Raw genomic sequence first — 13,136 nt, forward strand, 5'->3', positions numbered from 1 at the left:
GATTGTAATTATGGTGGAATTGAGTAAACTGAGAGAGGATATGAAGTAATTAAAGATGTAACTAGTACAGTGTCTGTAGGAAGTATGTATTGCTATAGAAAAGTGGGAGGTTTAATATTTAGTACTGATAGGTCTGTCTGTCTGTCTGTCTGTCTGTCTGTGTGTCTGTGTGTGTGTGTGTGTGTGTCTGTGTGTGTGTGTGTGTCTGTGTGTGTGTGTGTGTGTGTGTGTGTGTGTGTGTGTGTGTGTGTGTGTGTGTGTGTGTGTGTGTGTGTCCGTGTGTAGCTTGTCGACTAAATGAACTGTGCAGAGCATAATATTTAGCACTGTAATATAGGCAACATATATAATGAAAGCTTATTTCTTTTTCTTTTTTTATTATTATTATTATTATTATTATTATTATTATTTATTATTATTATTATTATTATTATTACTAACCTTAGTTACAAATGTTGTTCACTGAGGACACCTGCTGGTCAAAATTTCCAGGGTGTTTTTAAAAAAAAATATTAGCCACATTTTAGTCGTTTTTAAAAGCAGTCACTGCTGTAGATTCTACGCAGTTTTCAACTTATCCTGAGTTACCATATACCTCCCACCATGACTACCTGTCAACATTGAGCTGTTGTGAAAATCTGCATTGAAGACAATTTTATGAAATAAATCATTAACTGTATCAATTTAATTCAACTTTATTTGTATAGCGCAATTTACAACAGTCATCTCAATGTGCTTATCAAAATATAAAAATCATAATAAGAAAGAAAAAAACCCAACAAGATCCACATGAACAAGCATTTAGTGACAGTGGGAAGAAACAACTCCCTTTTAACAGGAAGAAATCTCCGTAAGAACCAGGGTCAGAGGTGGCAGCCATCTGCGTGGACTGGTTGGGGTTAGTGGACAGAAGGACCAACAGAACAGGATAGAGAGATAGAACATCAGAGTGTCTCAGACTAGTTTAGTCGTGAACCACAGATCAGGAAATGACATCATCAGCTTCACGACACCTGAAACAGAGCAGAGAGAGAAGGACGAGGAGAAGACACTGACTGCAGAAAAACATGATACATTATTATCAAGTCAGCCTGTCTTGGCCTTGGGCCTCACTCCCAGTGGCTGAGTCAGCACTTATTATAAAGGTGATGAATATTATCTCGTTTATTCGTAAGCTAACAGTGACTCTAAGGTCTGTAAATGTGACCGTTCACAGACGAGCTCATGTCCACTCTAGTGTTTAGGTTATGTTATGTTATGTTATGATTGATCAGTTAGTGGCAAGTGAAAGTATGAACTTCTTTAAAGTCTGGGAGCAGAAGTAAACGATTGAAAATATCACCTCCTCCAAAGAAACACCACAACCTGAAACTACCTGATCAATTTAGGATCTTCTTTAGGGGTGGGTGGATAAAGTGACGGAGGCTGCTTGTGGTTCCAGTGTATGTTCATTAACACCAATGAGTATTTCACTGGAATTAAAGCACAGACACTGAAACCAAATCAAGATAAAGTTGGTTTGTTTTGAACATTTGGCTGAAATAGCTTCAATATTTTTGACCAAAGTGGTTCAAATATTTTTTGAAATTTCTTATCCCACTGTTTAACCAAACACTGAAAAATGTTTAAAATACTTGCATAGAATTTTAATTAGATATGATAATTTTCACTAACTTCACTGTGTTGGAGAACCAGCCTTGTTAACAATTCTGAAGTTGGAGTTATCTATAGCTGGGTTTCCATTACAGATTTTTGCAAAATAAAAGCAATATTTCTAAATGTTGACAAAATATAATTGTGCTTTGAACGTGTTTCTATTGAAGGTTGTTTTTGGCAAATTATTGCACATGTATAGTTGAAAAGTTGGATTGTAAAATCATGACAAATAAAACAAACATTGATAGAGAGCTGGTCAACAGGACTTTGATGCTGTTGGTTTCGTTCAGATAAGGTGAGATTAAAGTAATCATCAAGCATGACCTCAGCAATAATTCACAGAATTATTTGTGTACTGAACGTGTGTCTGATAAACTCTTCTGGTAACTCATTAATCATTGTCCTACAGTCAGGAATATATTTAAGGCTGTTTTAACAGTTGAAATGGACAGACAGAGAAGAGAGATGGCTTTGCTTCTTCCATTAGTGCTGCTCAGTATCTGCTGCATCTCAGCAGCTGTACCCCAAGCTGAGTCTGAGAATAAAACCATTTTGACCAAAACTGGAGGAGACGAACCTTCAAGTGTCCTGAACCAACAGCAGAACTTTGTCCCTGACATCAACTCTGTGCTGAGAGACATCAGTGTTCAGCTGGCTAAACATGAGGTGGAGATGAAGCACCTGCAAAGACAGAATGAAGGTAATGTGATGACATCACTCAGCATTAGAACATAATGGAAAATATTGTAAACTTATACCAGGGGTGGACTGGGACCAAAAATTCAGCCCTAGCATTATGTGTCCAGACCAGCCCATTACATTATCAGAGACACTATGTAGAAGCTGTTATTAAGTCAGTGATCCTCAACATGTGGCTCTTTATGTCTTCATTTTAATTATTGTTACCCCAGAAAACCTTAAAAGGGGAAAACTTTAACCCCATATTACCTTTGTAGTTCCTTTGTCCCATTTTATGCCTTTTAAAAACTTTTTTCAGATAAGCTACCATTTGACATTAAATATTCTTTTCACCCCCATTTTTGCAAATTTTTTGACACTTTTGATTTTGTTCTCTCTTTAATTTTTTTCACCACTCTTCATCACAATAAATTTTTACCCAATAAACAGAGGGTTTTCACGGCGCATCATCAACCGGGAAGTCGCCATTTTGTAGAAAAGCAGCCGGTTTACAAACAACACACAAACGAGCAAATCCTGAATTTTGAGAGGAAATGGTGAAATATTGCCGTGTTTCTGGCTTTACTAATCAGTCAGACCGTGAAAAACGTGGAGTTTTATAGATTGCCAAAAGTTATAACAGATCAGGGAAGAACAATGTCTGTATTTTATAGTCAGTAGTTCTCCATCAGGAGATCAGTGACATGAGACTAGCTCACTGTTGTTGCACCAGTTGTTATTGATGTAAATACAAACACCACCGCCATCATCTCCTGTCTTACATTTAAATCCAGCTTCAGGTCCAGTTTGTTCTCCAGGGAGCAGACATTAGAACACAGGATGGAAGGAAGCGGCGTTCCCTGAGGATTAGCTTTTAGCTTGGTTGCTAGCCCCGCTCCTGCTTCTGATCACATCGCTTACGTCTCCTTCACTGGCGGACACCGCTGATACGAGGCTCCGCTACAGTAGCACGTTGACTATTTTAAGCTGAGAATGTAATATGGTGTTACAGTTATGTTATAAACATCTTAAAGCAGACTTTGAAACAGAAACAAATACACTGTATATTCAAATAAGCTGCATCTGTCCTTCATTTATCTCACACGTTCTCAACATTTACTTTATATTTTAGAACAATCAACCAAACTGAAAGAACTGGAACTGCAAAAAAGTGAGCTGGAAAAACTGCAAGAACAGCACAAACAGCAACATCTACAACTACAACAGCAGCAACAACAACAGCAACAGCAACAGCAACAACTACAGCAACAACTACAACAGCAACAACAACAAATCAAAAGTAAAGTATAACATTTCAATGACAAAACTGTTAAAGTGTTTGTTTCCACCTGAATGGACCTGATAAATATTTGACACAAAACAATGTTTTATTCATAACTTCTCATATTTATTAGAATAAATATATAAATATGTTTGGCTGCTAAAGAACCACTTTAAATAAGTAAATATGAAAGGTTTTAATGGATTAATTGTAAATTTCCCTAAAGTGAAAATAAGACCCCACAACACAATATGCACAACTGTAACATCACATTCCACTCTCACCTTAAAATATTTGACTCCTCCCCTCTCCTTCTATTATACTACCCTGACTCCCTCTTCCCTGTTCCCTTCCCCCTCACTATACACCTTTAATAAAGTTTTAAAGATTGCACTAAAGATTGCATAATTATGGCATAATTATAATTGTACATGTAATTTAATTTCTGTTGTACTCGTAAATAAATTTAGATATTTTAAGTTTGTAATTGTAATTGCCATGAAAATTCTATATAAAATTGTCAATTATAATTTAACGCAATACTGGGGAACCATGTTACAATTCTATGTACTGTTCTACACATATGTAGTTAATAATTATTACAATGTGTTTCATAATCAAGCATTCCCACATTTTACAATTAAAAAAAAATCAGCTGCTGTAAAAGGGCTTTTCTCTCTTACAGTGAGCCAGGTTGCCTTCTCCGCTTCCCTGAGGACTTCTGGATCAGGATACACAGGACCGTTCAACACAAACGCAAACCTGATCTTTAAAAATGTGTTTGAAAATATTGGAAACGCCTATAACCCACAGACAGGTATGAACATCACTGGTTTAATGAATATCAAGATGATAAGATGAATGTATTCATTGACCAAGCTGTTCTACAGGGATCTTTACTGCACCAGTGAGGGGGGTCTATCACTTTGAGTTCTACATTCATGGACTATATGCATATCCCTCGGGGGCCTGGGTGATGAAGAACGAACAGCGGATTTGTGCTACATATGATAGTACGTCTTCTGGTAGAACGGCTGCCTCTAATGGTGTTACGCTGCTGCTGGAGGTGGGAGATGTTGTGTTTTTGCGTCTGTGGGTGAACACCGCGTTATATGATGATGATTTCCACTACAACACCTTCAGTGGTCACATGCTTTTCACAATGTGAGAAACAAACATTCTTTAACTGTTTGAGTTCTGTGCTCAGTGAGAATAAGTGAAGATGAACACAAATGATTTTCATCAATAAAACATTAAATATCGTCAACAAAGATTTAATTCTTTTGTTTCATGATTTGGTTTTGATCTTAAAATGTAGAGGAATAACACTGACTAATAAAGTATTGCAACAGTTGTAATTTAGTTGTTTTTATTTGGAGCTACTCCTGGTCGGCTCAAAAAAGGACTTCACGCCTCGTACTGATGTCCACAGGCATTTATTTCTTCACAGCAGTAGAAAATAGTTGTAAAACACCGTGAAAACTATAAGTGGGACAACACATAGGACATGTTGTCAACTCTCCCATTAATATATAGTATTTTGATCACAAATTACACATTTCAAATGCACAACAATACATAAACAAGGTGAAAATCATATTACCGTGTGCGCCTAGTTGACCAGTTGTAGAATAGTCTCTTTAAGGGAGAAAAATCTCATTTTCATCACCAAACCTTCCGTCCTGACTCTCCTCTGCAGGTATTTTCACACTCTTACATCTGGTTCCCTTTTGCGGGTATTTACACACTTTCATATCCGGTTCAAACGTCATGTCATGTGACCATCAACAGGTAAATTACTCTTTTTACATGTTAAATAAAATATTAAATAAACTTTTACAACTTAAAGGCTGTGTTACTTAATGCTGTGGACATTAGTTTTTCATTTTAATACTTAACAAATTAAACTTAAGTAGCATAGTCTGAGCTCTTGTGGAAACTTATAAAACAGCGCCAGCTACACTCCCACCAAATCACCTTTGACAACAATGAAGAATTTACATTTCACACATTCAACACATCAATGGTGATTTCCAAACAAACCTTTCTCAATCATTGCAATAATTGCAGGTTTTAGCCTTTAGCTACTTTCAATGAGAACAACCAACTTTTGAACAGGTCTGTCTATTATAGATTGCTTTTGCAAGCGCTCGCCTTTTTTACCCAGTTTCTTATCCCCGACTTGTAAAGTCACCTTTCTCACCAGTCCATCATCACTCTCATGTACCTTAATAACTTTACCAAGTGTCCATTCATTGCGAGGAATGTTCTCGTCCTTTATGATCACGATATCACCAACTTTCATGTTGCGTTTTGGAGCATGCCAACGCTGTCTCAGTGCTATGTTAGCGAGATACTCTTTCTTCCACCTGCTCCAAAATTGTTCTGACAGGTATTGGACTCTTTTCCAGCGTTTCTTGGCATACACATCTTCCCGAACAAAGTTGCCAGGTGGGGGAAGTGGTACAGAACATTTCATGGTAATGAGATGGTTAGGTGTTATAGGCTCTAAACTTGTGGGATCACTCATATTATCAATCGTAAGTGGGCGACTGTTTACAATGTACATTGCTTCATACAAAAAGGTTCTTAAAGATGCATCATCCAGTCTTTCGGCACTTTGGGCAAGAACTTTACTCAGCACGCTTCTCACTGTTCTGATTTGACGCTCCCATGCACCTCCCGTATGACTTGAGCTTGGTGTGTTCATAAGGAAGTCACATTGTTTCTCTACCAGGTAAGATTTTACTCTGGTTTTGTCCATTTCGTTTAGAGCTTTCATCAGTTCATTCTTAGCTCCGATGAAGTTAGATCCTTGGTCTGATCTGATCAGTCTGACGGGCCCACGGATAGCTATGAAGCATCGTAGAGCATTAAGAAATGCGTCGGTTGTCATATCCTCTAACATCTCTAGATGAATCGCTCTAGAACTCAGACATGTGAACAGAAGACCGTACCGCTTGTATACCTTTCGACATTGTTTGGTATAGAAGCGTCCAAAGCAGTCCATGCCACAATAGGTGAATGGTGGTGAGGGGTCAATGCGGTCGTTGGGTAGATCTGCCATTCTCTGTTGCTCTGGTGGGGCACAAACTCTTCTGCACCATACACACTGTCTGATGTACTGAGCTACTGCTTTGCTTCCTCCAACAATCCAGAAGCCGTGTGCTCTGATCTCATTTAAAGTTTGGCCTCTGCCTTGATGTTGGGTCTTTTCATGGTAATGTGCAATAATGAGATTGGTTATAGCACAGTCTTTAAGTAGTATTATTGGATGTTTTATTTCAAAGTGAGATGATGCCTTTGTTAGTCTTCCTTCTACTCTTATTACACCATTCCGAAGGAATGGGTCAAGTTCATAGAGTCTGTGGTTGCGGGACAGCTTTTGTGATTGATTGAGTTTGTTAAAGTCTTTCTGAAAAGCATCTTGTTGTGCAAGCTTCACAAGAGTTAGCATTGCTTGTTGTCTTTCCTCTACATTTGGAGGGTCTGCTGTTTTTATCTTTTTAGCCATTCGTTGGATGCGAGCAATAACGTTTATTGCAGTAGTCCATTTTGAGAATCTTGACAAGAACTCTTTAATATGGAACTGTTGCGTAGCAGTGGTTTGCAACACTTGTATCGTTTTGATTTCTGGATCTCCCACCATAAGCTCAGGTGTGCTTTGCTACGTGACTATCTCCTTGTTCCATAAGAACTTGGGACCCGTGAACCAATTTGAGGTGATAAGGTCTCTGACTTTCAGGCCTCTTGAGGCGTGGTCGGCTGGATTTTCGTTTGTGCCTATGTAGTATCATTGCTCTGAGTTACTGGTTTCATGAATTCTTTGGACGCGATTAGCCACAAAAACATGAAATCTTTTTGCGTCATTATTAATATAACCCAGCACTACTTTTGAATCTGCCCAAAAGTACTCTTTATCAACTTTAAGATCTAACTCTCTTTTCAACATGCACCCAACAGCAGCTGAGGTTACTGCAGCTGTCAGCTCTAGTCTTGGGATGGTGACTATTTTGGTAGGTGCCACTCTTGCTTTACCCATGATTAGTGTGCAGTGTACTTTGTGATCACCCACTAATCTGATGTAAGAGCACTGACCGTATCCTTGACTACTCGCATCAGAAAAGTGATGAAGCTCGACACTCTGCACTTCACCAAAGTTAGCAGGCTTAAAACAGCGGGGAATCTGAATTAACTTAAGATTTTCCAAATCATTCATCCAACCCTCCCACCTTAACTTTAGCTCAACAGGAAGAGGATCATCCCAACCAACACCCTTTTGACACATTTCTTGTAACACTTTCTTTCCTTCAAGAATAAAGGGAGCTAGGAACCCTAATGGGTCGTACAGGGATGCTACAACTGAAAGAATACCCCGCCTAGTCATTGGTTTCTCATCAAGTGTCACTTGGAAGAACAGGTTGTCTCTTTCAATGTCCCATTTTATGCCAAGAACTCTTTGTACTGGAAGGTCATTGCAGTTAAGGTCAATGTGTTTTATCTCCAAAGCTCTTTCTGTTGCATCGATAGAGTCCAGGACCTCTCGGTTGTTTGACAGGAACTTATGAAGATGCAGCTTTCTTTTTGCGCACAGAGCTTGGGCCTCTTTTACGAGTTTGATTGCTTCCTCAATGGTTTCTACACTTGTGAGACCGTCGTCTACGTAGAAATGCTTTTTGACAAAGTTTGCAGCTGATGGGTACTCTTCCTCATTTTCTTTAGCCAAATGCTTCAAGCCCTAATTGGCACAGCCAGGGGATGATGTCGCACCAAACAAATGAACTTTCATTCGGTATTCTTGAGGCTCTGACTCTGTGTCCCCATTTTCCCACCAAAGAAACCGCAAATAGTCTCTGTCCTCTGTGCTAACGTGGAACCTGTGAAACATCTTTTCAACATCACACATGACTGCAATGTTGTGCTTACGAAAACGGCAAAGAACTCCTGTTAGGCCATTTGTAAGATCAGGTCCAGTTAGTAGGTGATCATTTATTGCTATTCCTTTAAACTTGGCTGAGCAGTCAAACACCACCCTGATTTTATCTGGCTTACGGGGGCGATAAACACCCTGGTGTGGTATGTACCACACGTTTCCAGGTGTTGGCTGTGAGTTGGGCTTTTCAGCATCACCGTCTCTGAGAACTCCATCCATGAACTTTACATAGTCGCTTTTGAACTTTGCGTCTCTGTCCAGTTTTCTTTTGAGGTGCTTTAGACGAACCAGAGCAAGAGCTTTGTTGTTTGGGAGTTGTGGGCGTGCTTTAAAAGGATGTGGCATTTCAAGATGACCATGCTCATTTTGCCTAATTTTGTCATTCAGGGTTTGAAGAAACTGAATATCTTCTTGGGAAACGTCACTGTGACCTTGTTTGGTGTCTGCAAAGTCCAACTCAAGTACCTTAATAATAGCAGAAGGTGTTACTGTAGGAACTTCTTTAACACTCACACGGTGACATAAACCAGTTACATTACTAGCATTCACAAGTTGAGGCGCACCCCCTACAATGCTCCAACCTAAATCGGTTCTTACAGCGTAAGGCTCATTGTCACCACCAGTGATGACCTCTCTTGGAGCTAGGGCTCTGGAGCAATCGTAACCTATCAACAGTCCAACAGCACAGTCCATTAATGGAGGGATATCTTTAGCTAAGTTAGCAAGGTGTGGCCATTTTTTGGCTGTTTGACACGTGGGAATATGAGCATGTTCTAGTGGAATGAAGTCTCTTGTGTAAGCTGAAGGAAGCTCAATGTAAGTGTTTGAAAAGAATCCTCTGATCTTGAGTCCTTGTACTCTGTGGCTTTCCACAATAGAGTCTCTTTTGACCATAGTGGCAAGTTTTAGTTTGACTGGTTCTGTTGATACCTGCAAGATTTCACACACTTCCTCATCTACAAATGTGTGAGTACTTTGTGTATCTAAGAGAGCATATACCAAAGTTTCACTGTGAGACGCATTACCTGCTGAGATCCACACTGGTACTATCATTGAAGTTCTTTCATTCTCCCCTTCTCCAACCGAGCAGGACAGTGAGGACATGCTCTCATCGACTGTGCTTTGAGCAGGGGGGTTGTCTGTAAAAGAACGCTCTTCATGTAAAGGAGTTGGATGGCTTCTTTTGCAAATGCTACACATAGCTCTGTTTTTACAGTCCTTTGAGTTGTGACCCTTTCTCAAGCATGCAAAACACAATTTGTTTTCCTGCACATAGCTTTTCTTATCTTTTGCAGACATTTCTGTTAGCCTTTGGCATTTATGTATGGTGTGGTTTTCTCCGCAGAAGATACATTTGTTCACATTTAAATTTTGTGATGGGAAGTCACTTTCCTTTTGTCTGTCTGATTCATTAGACTTGGATGCAGGGCTGGAAACATTTGAGGATTTTACATCAGTGATTAAGGTGTTTGCTTTGGCGTGCTTTGTTTCTCTCGCTGGGATTTCTACCGGGGGCTTGAGAGCATGCAAAGACGACACTGGATTACAAGCTATACGTGCTTCCTTAGAAATGAAGGAAGCAAACTCTTGGAAGCTTGGATAGTCTTTGCTCTTGTCCAGTTGTTCAGTGACAAAGCGATTCCATCTGGATGTTATCCAGTCTGGGAGTTTGGTCAGCATTTTCTGATTTTCTTCACAGTCATTTAGTACTTGTAGACCTTTTATGTGAGGCATTGCATGACTGCATGTTTGGAGAAAATCACTATACTCTCACATACTCCTTTCCACCTATCTTTGGCCACTTATTGAGCTTTTCTCTAAAGGCTCGCTGTACAACAAATGAATGCCCATATCTATCATTTAACCTATCCCATGCTTGTTTATAAGCTTCCTCATCTTTGCGGTAGAAACTGCCTTCTAGAGTTGATTTAGCCTTGCCTGCTATGTACTTCTGTAAGTAAAATAGCCTGTCTGCGGGATTTCTATAAGAGCTTTAAAGCTTGTGCTCCACTCTAGAAACTGTAGAGGATCACCTGCAAACACAGTAGGCTCTGGAGCTGGTAGTCTGCTTAGAGCTACTGCCTCTTGAAATGTTTGGAAAAATGCTTCATTTAGTGTGACTGGCTGTTCACATTTAACATAAGAGGTGGACAGATGAGGACCTACTTTGCTATTTACAGAACTGCATCTCTCACTTTTCATCTCTACCTCTGTGTATGCTCTCAACTTAGCCTCCATCATCTCAATGTCTCTTTTATTTTCAAGTTTTCTCAGGTGTTGACGTTGAGCCTCAATGACATCTTCCATGTCATTTTGTGCTTTCTTTGCAGCCAACTGAGCAGCAATTTCTGCCTTTTTGATTACAATGCTTGGTGATTCTGAGGGTTGTTCAGAACGATGCCTGCATGCAGAAACTCTGGAAGATGTAGACCCATATATAGATCGAGCATAGTCATTGTCTAGGAGAGCACGTAACTTTGCTCTTTCTGCCTTAGAATCAAAGTCTTTTTCATCCTCAGTTAGTCTAACTTTCATGAAATGTAACAAATCAAATGTAATGGCAGAACATGCATCAACTTTTCTTCTGATCTCTTGGCTTGGGACTGTGAGCTCTCTAATGTTGTCATACAGTTTTTTTATGTCAGAGTCCAACATCTCAGCCTCATCCATCATGTTACACAAATCCTTTTCGGAACACTTTTCCTTTAATGTTGTACGAATGTCTCTTACTTTAATTTTCCATTTTTCATACAATGCGATGAACCTTTTCTCCTGTTGACCTGTTTCTTGGTTTTTTATTTCTTGCATTTTTGGTGTATAACGCCGCTGACGAGAGGATTTTCTTGTTTGTTTTTCAGTCAAATCAGGAATATTTTCACTTTCCACTTCCTGAACATTTGTTTCATCTTGCTTTTGAGACTTATTTCCATACTTGCACCAAACCTTTGATATGATTTGAGCCTGCTCCTGCAGATGGTAGACACTGTGTCTCAAAGCTTGCTGCAGGGTGAAGACAAATCTTGTACTCTGGCGTCATCGTCTGGATGAAGGGGGACGTACAGCCACGTATGATGAAGGGCTCTCACCGACGCGGAGTCTCGTCGGCAGGCATGACGTTTTCACTGTAGCTACTCCTGGTCGGCTCAAAAAAGGACTTCACGCCTCGTATTGATGTCCACAGGCATTTATTTCTTCACAGCAGTAGAAAATAGTTGTGAAACACCGTGAAAACTATAAGTGGGACAACACATAGGACATGTTGTCAACTCTCCCATTAATATATAGTATTTTGATCACAAATTACACATTTCAAATGCACAACAACACATAAACAAGACAAGACTGAGGTCATTGTACTGGGCCCACAACACCTTAGAGAAACCTACGCTAGCCTAACTGCCCTAGATGGCATTACTCTGGCACGAAGCACAACTGTTAGAAACCTTGGGGTTCTGTTTGATCAGGATTTATCCTTCAACTCTCACATAAAACAAACTTCAAGAACTGCCTTCTTTCATCTCCGTAACATTGCTAAAATCAGACCTATCCTGTCTCAGGGCGACGCCGAAAAACTAGTCCATGCTTTTGTTACCTCTCGACTGGATTATTGTAATTCTCTTTTAGCAGGCTGCCCGAGCAAGTCGCTTAAGACACTTCAGCTGGTTCAAAATGCTGCAGCACGTGTACTGTCTAAAACTAGGAGAAGAGATCACATTACTCCTGTATTAGCCTCTCTGCATTGGCTTCCCATAAAATATAGAATAGAATTCAAGATTCTTCTTCTCACTTATAAAGCCCTAAATGGACAGGCACCAGTCTATCTCAAGGAGCTTGTAGTGCCATACAATCCCCCCAGAACACTACGCTCTCAAAATGCTGGACTACTCGTTGTTCCATTTGTCTCTAAAAGTAGTATAGGAGGAAGAGCTTTCAGTTATCAGGCCCCACTTCTCTGGAACCATCTACCAACCACGGTTCGGGGGGCAGACACCCTCTCTACCTTTAAGGTTAGGCTCAAAACATTCCTCTTTGGTAAAGCTTTTAGTTAGGAACCAGCTCATAGCTCATAATTAAGATGCAATAGGCATAGACTGCCGGGGGGGGTCTGGCATGCTCGGTTGGAGAGAGGTTGGAGAGGGCGTTAAGAGAGAGGTCATTTAGGTTAGAGAGGGACCGGAGAGGGTCCCATTCCTCTCTCTAACACTCCCTCTATGTCTGATTCTTCCCTTGTGTGTTTGCTCCTGTTACGGCAGAATTTACGGTTGACCTCATTTAGTGACATGATTCATTGCTCTGGTTGAATGATGGAATCCAGGAGAAGCATTGATGATTTTATATAAAAAGTTTATTCTATTGCTAAGTAAAAAGGTACAAGATGGAACAAAGTGAAACAAAATTAGCGTCCGTCCAGGCGGACGTCCGAAGGAAGTGCCGCGCCCCGCTCCAACAGTTTCAAAGCTTAAGCTTTTTATACAGATAAGAAAAGGTCCCAACAGTGAGAGACAAAAGGGAGGGAGTCAGATGCCCATAGTGGAATTGTTGGAGGATGATGAAGATGTTATGAGAAGGTTCTGCTCCAGTCTTTAT

At 40.0% G+C, this 13,136-nt stretch overlaps 2 protein-coding genes across 2 annotated transcripts in view; both read left to right on the forward strand.

The window, feature by feature from the left end:
• LOC114475290 (arrestin red cell-like) overlaps positions 1-13,136 on the forward strand; it is a 69,714-nt gene that overhangs the window by 23,000 nt on the left and 33,578 nt on the right. The window lies entirely within an intron of this gene.
• LOC114476218 (ras guanine nucleotide exchange factor R-like) lies at positions 2,041-4,889 on the forward strand. The gene is made up of 4 exons (XM_028467574.1): positions 2,041-2,356; positions 3,467-3,634; positions 4,302-4,433; positions 4,507-4,889. The coding sequence occupies exons 1-4, from the start codon at positions 2,101-2,103 to the stop codon at positions 4,782-4,784; spliced, it is 834 nt and encodes a 277-aa protein (XP_028323375.1). The 5' UTR covers positions 2,041-2,100; the 3' UTR covers positions 4,785-4,889.

Source organism: Gouania willdenowi, chromosome 14 (genome assembly GCF_900634775.1).
Source record: "Gouania willdenowi chromosome 14, fGouWil2.1, whole genome shotgun sequence".
NCBI classification, from domain to species: Eukaryota; Metazoa; Chordata; class Actinopteri; order Blenniiformes; family Gobiesocidae; genus Gouania; species Gouania willdenowi.

Bases quoted from the DNA above. Each gene is read 5' to 3' on its own strand.
- LOC114476218 (XM_028467574.1), top strand. From the start codon at position 2,101: ATGGACAGACAGAGAAGAGAGATGGCTTTGCTTCTTCCATTAGTGCTG. The intron at 3,635-4,301 runs GTAAAGTATAAC...TCTCTCTTACAG, and splicing joins GCAACAACAACAAATCAAAA to TGAGCCAGGTTGCCTTCTCC. The intron at 4,434-4,506 runs GTATGAACATCA...GCTGTTCTACAG, and splicing joins CGCCTATAACCCACAGACAG to GGATCTTTACTGCACCAGTG.